Source organism: Halyomorpha halys, unplaced genomic scaffold (genome assembly GCF_000696795.3).
Source record: "Halyomorpha halys isolate HHAL.00 unplaced genomic scaffold, Hhal_1.1 Scaffold43.1, whole genome shotgun sequence".
NCBI lineage: Eukaryota > Metazoa > Arthropoda > Insecta > Hemiptera > Pentatomidae > Halyomorpha > Halyomorpha halys.
The window spans coordinates 367807-379025 of NW_027106553.1; the positions used below are offsets into that span (position 1 = coordinate 367807).

At 28.4% G+C, this 11219-nt stretch overlaps 1 protein-coding gene across 1 annotated transcript in view; it reads left to right on the top strand.

The window, feature by feature from the left end:
* Nucleotides 1–5433, top strand: part of HPS4 (Hermansky-Pudlak syndrome 4 protein) — a 16981-nt gene extending 11548 nt beyond the window's left edge. The window contains exons 10-12 of the mRNA XM_014433269.2: nt 454–773; nt 2661–2884; nt 3596–5433. Of these exons, the coding sequence (XP_014288755.1) occupies nt 454–773; nt 2661–2884; nt 3596–3767 (716 nt within the window). The 3' untranslated portion in view covers nt 3768–5433. The remainder of the gene's footprint in view (nt 1–453; nt 774–2660; nt 2885–3595) is intronic.
* The last annotated feature ends 5786 nt before the right edge of the window (nt 5434–11219 follow it).

Here is an 11219-nt window from a genome sequence, read left to right on the forward strand (position 1 = left end):
TGCTCAAATAGAAAATGAACTATTCATGTATTATGGGCCAAGGTTTCTTCTCACTTTGCAGGGCTTTCAAAATGAACTATTCATGTATTGTGGGCCAACGTTTCATCTCACTTAGCAGGGCTTTCAAAATGAACTATTCATGTATTGTGGGCTAACGTTTTTTCTCACTTTCAAAATTAAAGAAAGCTAAAGAGTGATTTTCTCTATTTTAAGTTATTTTGACCGCAGCCAGACCATCTTCCTTTTATTAATTACACACGGTCAATCAGCAATGTTCCAATTTTATTATTTTTATGTGAAGAAGATAAGCTTCAATAATTTAGAAGAAAAGTGATTTATTAACTAAATCTAAGTGGCCTTGCGGGCCATTTATTTATCTATTGTGCAATAAATATATAAGAAAATTAAATAAAAAATAAATTTAATATTATATGTTAATCATTCTTTATCCAGGTTCAAAAGGACCTCATGGAATTCCTCTAACACCCCTGCTGGCCAGGCTGTCCCTTTTAGCAGAAGAAGGGAGTACGATCGAAACTCCTTTAAAAACACCTTCAGCTTTTGGAAACAAAATAAAGGAAATAAAAATTCAATCAGGTGAAACGAATGATGTCCATTCAACTAAAGAAAAAATGAATATTCCGGGTAACAATGATAAGGATGAAGATGACCTTATTCCCTCTGTCCTTTATGTGTTTGGTATCAGCAACACGTCTGTGCTGCTTCTGATTGAACCCACGGTGGCAGTTCAGCCTGAAGTGATACACACTTTGGTAAGTGAAACAGTTCTATTATTTTAATTTGTACGTTTGTTTAGCTAGAAATCAATTTGAAACACTTTTAATGTTATCATTGGTATTAAATTTCTGTTATTGTCCACCATATAAAAGAGAATTTTTATTTTTATGAACGTACCCATATTTTTTCAAATTAAAATGTATATGCATATACACAAATAATTAATATTATGTATTCTCATATATATTTATATACATAAGTGCACAAATAACATAGACTTTGTTCATTTGTGGTACACTGGTGATTTATTGAGAGTAGGAATTAAGCCCAAATATACAGTAGGGGTACTTTGATATAATTTATGGCTTAATGTTTAGTTATAGGGACCAAGTCCTCACAAATAGACAGTTGTAGGGACCAAGTCCCCACAGAGAGTCAGACAGTAACAGTAGTGTGTGTTTTGTTAGTCGGCCGTTATCATTGAATTTTTTTTATGGTTGCTGCTAACCCACAGTGGGGTATATTGGCAGTACAGCACAACAACCACATTGTGTTGGATTGGAAGGTGATACCATGTGTTCAAGGTTCCATAACATAAACTAATTTTTTTTAAACAAACTAAATTTAGCAATTTTTATCACTTTTTTAAAAAAATATTATTTAAGAAATATTTTATTTAACATTTTCTTTTATTCAAATTATTTGTATATTATTTTTTTTTGTGTATAATGAGAAAACATATCCTTTTGTTTGATTATGCTGCTATTTGGAGCTTTCTGTGAACACATCTAGCCTTTAAATAAAAAATTATTTATTGTTAGTTTTTTTAATTTATTTATTTAATACTGGCCAGCAGTTTTGGCAAGTTCATTTTGAACCCCCACAATTATTATTATTTATAAATAATAATTGACATTATATAATATTTTTAACCTAAAATAATTAATCTATTTCACAGAATTGAACTTGAATATACAATGAACCGATGAACATTTTTATGAATTTGGTTCTATAAGTTATATCAAAAATTTTTCATTTTGCAACAAAAGCACATATTATGAAATATTGATAGAGACATGAATATTGTTGATAAAATTATCAATGTAGCTTATAAAACAATTTTTTTTTTTAAAACATCGTGTGGTTTCTTATTAAATATCTGGCTAGCTTCAATTGAAGGAAATGTTAATATTTTTTCAGATTGGAAGATCGTTGATTGACCGTGTTTAATATATAAAAGGGAGATGGTCCTGGTACGGTCAAAATAACTCATTTAGTAAATAAACTATTTTTTGTGAGGAAACGTTTGCAGGAGTTCATTGGGGCAAAATAAGATACAAACAACTAAAATAATATAACCAAGTAAGATAACAGATAACATGAAATAAAAGTAAACTAAGATGATTTAGAATATGTGGAAATTTATATAAAAATTAACAAAAAATTAATTTTCATTCATTCATTTTTTAGCCACACCTTAGTTTACTTTTATTTCATGTTATCCCTTATCTTAGTTGGTTATATCATTTTAGTTTTTTTGTATCCTTTTTAGGCCTGATGAAGCCATGCAGAGTGGAGTGAAACGCTGGGTCGATAAATAGTGTAATTAAAATTTGATTTATTTTGACCGTACCGGGACCATCTTCTTTTTGTTTATTTATTTAATATTTTTTCCTTTGAATAATCAAAATAATTCAATTCTGACATGAACGATATGGCATTAGTCTGCCTATTTGATCAAAGTTTTATTTTTCGATGACTTCAAATTACGTGAAATGTTGACTGGTTTTTTGTTTAGTTTTATTTGATTAATTTAAGGCTTTGTATTGGAATTTTGCTATTCTGTCTAAAAAAAAAAAATTTGTTTATTCACTCTTTCTTCTGACGGATGTACTGTGTAAATGTGTCATTTTATTTTTCAGTGGGAAAGAAGCATGACTTCCTTAAAACACATGGATGTTCGTTTGAGCACGTGCTTAAACGCTACTGAATGCAGCGGAAGTACCGATTACAGCTATTCACTGGTAGATGCTGCTTGGGGTCCGATAGAAAGAGGTGGAGCATACCATCCTCATCAGCTGGAGCTCCTCACCATTTTACATCACACCCTTTCAAAGCGCCCATTTATTACTGACATTCTAGTGAGGTAAAGTTAAAGTTGTTTTCTTCTTTTTAGCTATCTACATAATATAAATGTTGTGCATATACATAATTGTCATGACAATTTCATTTCTCTAGAAGCAAGTTCACTTTATAACCTTTTGTAATAAGTTTGAAATTATTGTGTGGATACTATTTAGTATTTTTCTAAATAACATTGAAGAGTATGATATAATACTTGTGAAAGTTTGTAAAAATGGAGACTGAACAACATTTTATATTGTATTTTTGGTTGGGAATTACCTTAGTACAAAATAATAACCTATAAAATATTTTATATATATTTTGTTCGAGACTGTTCTTTTTTTATTAATGTTAAGAACAAAAGATAAAAGATATTCAAATAGTCTCAATACTTCTTTATTAAATGACATCACATGTCCAACGTTTCGGCCATCATCAAGAACAATCTTTAATTTAGTTTCACAGCTCCAGCATTTATTTATTAAACTTTGTAGACCTGAGTCAAATTACACTTATATTTGTCACTACAACATTTAATAATTAACTATATTCTTTGTAAACACTGTGCTTTACTATCACTCAATATTATTGTGACAAGTTGCTATTCCTTAATTTATTGTACCTTTATAAAATTTAAAATTCCTTGAATTTTAAATTAAATTAAATAGATTTGATATTATAAGTTACTTAATTATCCTTTTTTTTTTTTTTTTTTTTTTTTTTTTTTTTGTAGGTCTGAAGATACAATTACTTATGGTTATCAATGTGCAGATACTCAAGTGTTTTATCAAGAAAACAATTGTACCAATTCGATTGGGCTTCCGACTCCTTCTGATCTCATGGGTGTGATCCCACTCAAGGCCAGACGTATATTAGAACGTGATCATGGGATCATACTTCTATAGAGTAGTTGCATGGTTCATCAGGTGTGCCATTGTAAATCTAAATCTAGTCATATTTTCATCGGAGATGTGATAGTAGTATTATATGCGATATTTATTTATATTTAATTTAGTCTTCCTATTTTCAGATTAAGTTAGGTAGGTTTCCACATGTTGAATTTACTTAACTGATCAAGTACCTTTTCCTGAGAAGATATTTGATCTCTTTGACCTCAATCGTTCATTATTAACTGACATTCAGTTATTATAAATGATGCACTTACCCATACCTTATAATAGAGATTGAGCATGAAGCGTCAAAGCATTGGCATATCATGCCATCTGTTGGCTATATAAAGAATTTTATTTGTTTTGAAACCACTCAAGAGATAGAGGCAATGTAGCAGATAGTCCAATGTCTGTTGGGGAGTCTTAGGATAACAAACTGCACCATAGTACAATCTTGCCCTTTTCAAACCTATCCTGGTATAGAGTGAGATTATGATTGTGCTAAATAAATTAAAACTAAGATAAACATACGAGAAAAGAATTTTTCAAATAAATTAATATGGTTCCTTTTTAGATAATTTATTGATTAATATTTTAATGAAATTTAAAATTTGATAAATCATATAAAAATATATACGTACCATATTAAAACATTAGTAAAAAATATTAAATAAAATATATTCTTGTTGTAATTAAAAAAGAAAAATTAGCAAAAAAAAATTAAAAGAAAAACTAATCGTTAAACGTCTTAAAACTTAAAATAAATGAATAATAGGGGGGTAACACCATCTCTGCCTTACTGCAGATCAATCCCCATTTTACATATTACACAACTGTTCATTTAATGGTACTACTCATTGCTCAAATTATATAATCATCAGTTGAACTCAATTTTTTATTCCTTATATATATATGTAAAATATAATATTGCACGGTGATCGCTAAAAAATTTTTTATGTAATAGAGAGATATGTCATATCTAAATTATATATATTATATGATATAAGTATCGTATATGTGAAATAAAATGTTCAATTTAATGGAACTTGAAAAAATGGTTCATATAGATGAACTCTTACTAATTACACAGTCGAAATACCATGGGCAGATCAGTTGATGTTATTGACGAGCTGTGAAGTGCCTTAGTTATATGTCTAACTCACTATATATTACAATTAACACCAAAGTTAAACCCAAACAATAAAATACTCTTGAGCTAGTTTTAACATTGATTCTCTGACTTAAAACTTAATAGGTGTTTATAACTAAGCCTTAACAGTGTCTTTGATCTCAAGTCAGCAGTGAAAGAATGGATCATGTAGTTTAATCCACTAAGCACTACCAAACAAGTATAAAATCACTAACTGTTTTCTACTTTTTTAGTTTCTTTGAACCATATGTGAAACAAGGAACCTAACATTTTTTGTTTGTGTTATCGAAAGCAATATTTTTTTTTGGAAGATCGTTAATTGACCATGTATATTAATTAAGTATGTGTATTAATGTATATTAATTGACCATGTAAGGAAGATGGCCCAGGTACATTCATAATAACTTAAATAGTTAATTAAACTACTAATTGTGAGTCAACGTTTCACCCCTTTGCAGGGCTTCATCAGGCCTAAAAAAGATACAAACTAAAATAATGTAGCTAAGTAAGAGGAGAGATAACATGAAATAAGGTATGGCTAAATATGATATAAAATAAGTGAAAATTTATATAAAAAATAAAAATAAGACGTACAGTGAAAATTATAAATAAAAAAGAATTCATAAAAGTATGCGACAGTTAATGAAAACAGAAAAAATACAATACACATTAAAAGGCGGAAAAATAAGGGGAATAAGAATAAAATAAAGGTCAAGAAAAAAAGGAAATTCACTGAACTGAATATGACACTCACATCCATCTGAACTGAATGTCATGGAATTGGTGGAGGGAATGCTGGTTAAGAGATACGTTATACATTTCAAAAGTACCTATTCTCCCATATCTTTTATATCTGTTTTTTCACCCCAATCTCAATTTCACCCCTTATACTTAGGTTTAGTACTTTATATTTAATGTTTACTATCAATCTTTCAACTTTTATTTTGCAACAAAAACCTATGGCTCTATCTATATCAAATAGTAGTACAGAATGTTGTGACCTGAAAATTGTTGAACAAATTATAAATATATATATAAGATGGTCAGGGTTGCGAAATAGAAACAAAAAAATTTAAGTAACAATCGTGGTAGAGGTAGATACTTCGAGAAGCTCTGGTTTAGAGTAAACACATGTGGAACCTTCCTTAAATTAATTAGCTTTTCTCCCCCTCCTGCAAAAAATTTCTGTTGCTAAGATTTGTTTTAAAATATCATATTCTGTTAAATACAAAATTTGTGCAGTAGCAAGATCTTTTGATTATATCAAAAACAAAGGTTGTAATGATTCGAAAATTCAAGTGATAAACAAATATTTTATATACGATTACTTACTTAAATTATATGAATGCTGTGTTTTGTCCCAGTGTACTCTCTCTGGTTGTTTGCTGTATATTATATTTTTTGTGATAAAATAAGACATAACCAAACAAGCTCTGTTGACTTCAATTCCTCTTATAGGTTGAAAGTTCTTGTTTTATCTTATACAATCCAATTGAGTACTTAAAGGATTCCTCAGTAATTGTTTTTTTGATGCAATTATTTTTGTTTTGATTTTAAAATAGAATTTATTTTATAAAAAAGATTGTGTTCGGTAATAGATTCATTATTTATTATTATGTTAGCATATAAAATTATTTTATTATGTATTTGATGGGCATTGCTTGTTGTTGATGTTTTTATACCTGTGGTGGATACTTTGCATGATATTCAATATATAACTTGAAAAATAAGTTTTTTATTTCTTACCAGTTCTGTTGGAAAATAAGTGTTTTCACCTATATATTTTTTTATATTATTGTTGAGGGAAACCCCCCTCCATACTTCAATTTAATTATATTCATGGCACTGCAAACTAACGTGCTGGCCTCTGTTGGCTGAGTAGAGAAGCGGAAAGGAGCCATTGTTTTTTTTTATCAAAAAGGGAGAATTGCCTTTTTAAATCCAAATCTAAGGCCATCTCCAAAATTTTTTCTATTTCGACTTTAATTTAGTTCATTATCACTAACATGGAGTTGAGGATCTAAGGGTACTGCTGGCTCACGGGGGGAGGTGGAGAAAAGTATCAGAGCAGACAAGAGCAATTCTTGAACATCATTTGTCATTCAGCAGATACGGCACATTTGGAAGAAATATATCCCCTAATTCAGAGTTAAATAACACACAAATAATATAAGTTTTTGGCTCTCTACCAAGTAAATAGGAATAGTTCATGAAGGTAATCTCATAAATTGACTGCAGTAATTGTACAATCATGAAGTCACAATTACACCAGAGTATTTCTGGGTTGTGTCCCAACTAAAAATATGAATTAAGGATCTCGAAACGAAAAAGAATTCTCTATGAAGGTATGTACCCCTTAATGCTTAGTTTAGCAGCTATTCATGTCTAAAGATTTTCATCGTTATGAATTATTTAGGTTATAATAAATCAATTAATGTCTTCCAACTAATTTATTAATGAAATGTAAACATTTTAATATTGAGCATTAAGACATGCTCTATTTTTAACTGTATGAATATGAATTTCCCTTTGTTTTGTTTTTTTAAATAAAAAATAATGGTAATTTTAAATGCATAAAATTTAAAATACATTAAATTAACGTACATTTAATTTTGAATATAATTTTTTTTTGATTAGTCATTTTTTTTTTTTTTTTGCTAACTGAAATCAAAATATTCTTTTCATTTAAGTCTAGGTATTAAGTTTTCCAAACATTTTCAGCTTAATTAACATAATGGCCACCCCACCATATGAAAAGATAAAGACCAATGTGCGCATCTATGTGTATATGTATATATAAATATACATTCATGTATATTTACATGTGTAAATATACAGATATTGTGGTAACTGCATTTACTGCTCAGCCCACAGTGGGACATACCGCAACAGTGAAGACCATATAGCTACAAATCAAAGATAAAATAGACAGATTCAATGACCTGCGCCTTGTGACAATCAGAGATCCCAAGTACAAGTCTGAGTAAAATAAACTATTTAAAAAAAAAATTAAAGTTGAACAAAAATGTGCATAATTCATATCATACATAAAATTTTAATAGTAATACTTAATTTTTATTTCTAAAAATCAATTTGCATTTATTTATTATTTGTAGCATTTTAATTAATTGTAATGTTTATTAAAATTTTTTTTATCTTTAATTCAAGAAATTATTTTTTTTTTTGTTTAAACATGTTAATTTGGTGCTGACTGTGTTATGGTTAGTTCATTTTGAACCCCTCACACTTGCATACTCCTAGACTGCAGAGGTTCATAACTTAGGGCTGGTTTCCAAGATGACAGTTACAGCCACTAGTATAGTGTAATTGTATAAATATTTGGTAATACTTCTGCACTATGTGGTGATGTGCTGTAATGGACAGTACCTATCACCATATGAACAGTGAATACTACTATATTTCTTTTAACATTTATTACAACTTTCTTTTAATTTTCAACTATTTAAGTTCAAACTACGTTAGTCATAAAAAGTTTTCTCCCAGCTGTCAGCATGCAAATGTAAATGTAAGACATTAATGCATCGTGACAGTACTAGCATAATGGAAAACACCATGAAAACAAGCCATTACAATTTAATATAATCTATTAAAACTCATAAATTCCTAAATCACACATCATAAAAATGCTGTTAGAACTAAAGAATCAAGATAAACTTCTGCAGATCAGTTTTATTCTTCAAAACTGCAGCCCGTAGACTTGAGTAATATAACATAACTGTATAACTAATCCTGAGCTTAATGTTTCACATTAATAGGAGACTTCGGTAGGTAGAATCCTAAAATAATAAACTTATCGAATCTGAATCAGCAATAAACAATACACCAATATCAAGAATAAACACCTCCAAAACAAAAAGTTTACATCTCGTAGAAGTCAATTCTCTGCTTGAGAAGAAAATTTAATCTAATACAGTGTAATCTCGGTGACCCCAACTAATTGCTGCAGAGGGGGGGGGGGATGTTTGGATTATAGAAAGTATTAGAAAAAATGGTGTATAAAAATTCAACAATATGAATATACACAACTTCTTTTTTTCTTAAAAAAAAAAATTGTTTTATTTTACATCCCTAGTAAGTGATGATTTAATCAGTTAAAACTATAGGATTGCTTATTTATAAATCAATACAAATATGAAAAAAATACTCTTTGTATGGATTTATTTAAACCGTGATTTAAAAAAAAAAATAATAAGTTCATCAACAAAATTTGTATTATAGATATTTCTACTAATAATTAAATTAGTTTTACAGATTCAAATTATTTATACAATAGATATAATTTATTTCTAATTCCAACAAAATATATTATGAACACTTCGATAGGAATTAGATTACTCAATATCAAAACTGTATAAAACTTTCCACTATCGATTTTCATGGTGATTACAATAACTTCCCTATAGATCGCGAAGTTAAAAATAAATATCCTTTATACATGTGCACTTTTATTAGAAAACAAAAAATTTACTGCCTGCCAAGTTTTCTAAAAAAAATTTTACTTTTTTACTATGCCACTTCAGATTATTGGAGTTTTCGGAGAACCGAGATTACACTGCACTTAAAGAACAAATAAGTATATTTTCACCTTGATGTGGGAGATTTTATCAATAAATTTTTAACTATTCCATAAAAATATTTATTAGATTTATTTACAATATTAATTTAATCCTAGCTCATATAAAAAATTAATAAATAATAAACCCTTTAAAAATTCAATAAGTTTTTTTTTTCTAAAGAGAAAAACTATTCCTTTAGCTGTAGATAAGTGATATGTATTTATTTCGAAGCGATACCACTTTCGATAACAGCTTAAAAGAAAATGCTTTTCTGAATAACGATAAGTCATGGAAACTTTATAGAATTAAATTATGTAACATCGTTAAGAAGTGGTAGTCCTTAAAATATAACTCAAACTTAATTTACCTTCTTGTATCACATGACATAAAATTCTGGGTCAACTTAGTAAAAATGAATACAATATAAGTGAATTAATAATAATTATGATAATTAATTGTAACTTACAGATTGCTATACACCAAAACCAGTGATAACAAACCTAAATTCCTCCTTATCAAAGTTTTGATTTTAGTTAAGGTTCGAACCATGAAAAATAATGAACCAGTGATCATTAATTCTGGCAAATAGGGTTGCTTCCTCTCGATTTTATGTCTAAATTCAAGATGAGCACAAGTATAATACAATAATTATAATGAATTAACATTAATTCAATTTAAAATAGTTTATTTTTATTATATGAATTAAAGAAATTTAATCAAGAATAAAAAAAAAAAAAAAAACCTAGCACTAAAAAAGGGAGAAAAATTGTATTTATACTCCCATTTTTTGTGCATGTTTTTTTTTTATTGATAAAATTTAAAGTAAACCAATTATACCAAAGTTAAAACCAATTTACCATCCAGTTAACCAAGTTATCTATTTTGATAAAGTTAAAGGAAACCAATCCTGAAAGTGGCAATGGAAAAACCTATTGATGGTCATTCTGTTGAAAATGTCTTCCAGAAAGATTCATTTTCCCTAAAAAACTTTTAGTTTTGGAAAAATAAATCTTAGTCTAAAAGACTATGACAGCTATTAGCACGTCTGGAGTTTTAATAAGATGGTGGAGAATATTTCATTTATTAATTAATAATATTATTTTTTAAAAGGAACACAAGAACCGAATCAATTGTTCCAAACTTCAACAGTAAATGACAAATAGGCAAGTTTCTACCAAACAAGAAGATATCTGAAATTTAAACATAGTGAGAAATGTTATTGAAAAGAATACAAGATTTCAAAAATGACATCTTGCAAGATATTCATAGACTAAAACTAAACAGTATCACTTAAAAATAAATACAGTTAACTCTCCCTAATTTGGCATCCGTAAAGATTGAAAATTTAAATCATGTTTTATAAAAATAACCTTTATTTGGGGGACAAATTTTTCCCTGAGAATAATCCTAATAAAAACTATTTGATATAATGTAAATGAATCCATCTCCACCCATGACCGAAATGCGAGGAAGTGCAGACAACTGAAGGTGATTTTGGTCCCAGAACGCTTGATTTTGAACGACATAGTTTCAATACCCAACTCTCTTTGATAGAATTGCTAGAGAAATAAAAAAAAAAAATCCCATACCATTTTTAAAATAGTTCAGTTATGAAAATAACTTTCTGCTATATAGGCTTATTTCATAAAATAAATATAATCGAAAAATGTCTAATTCTAAGTTGACTGAAAACTATAGAGCAAGAACCCCCTAATACTCAGTTAACAGACATGGTGTAGG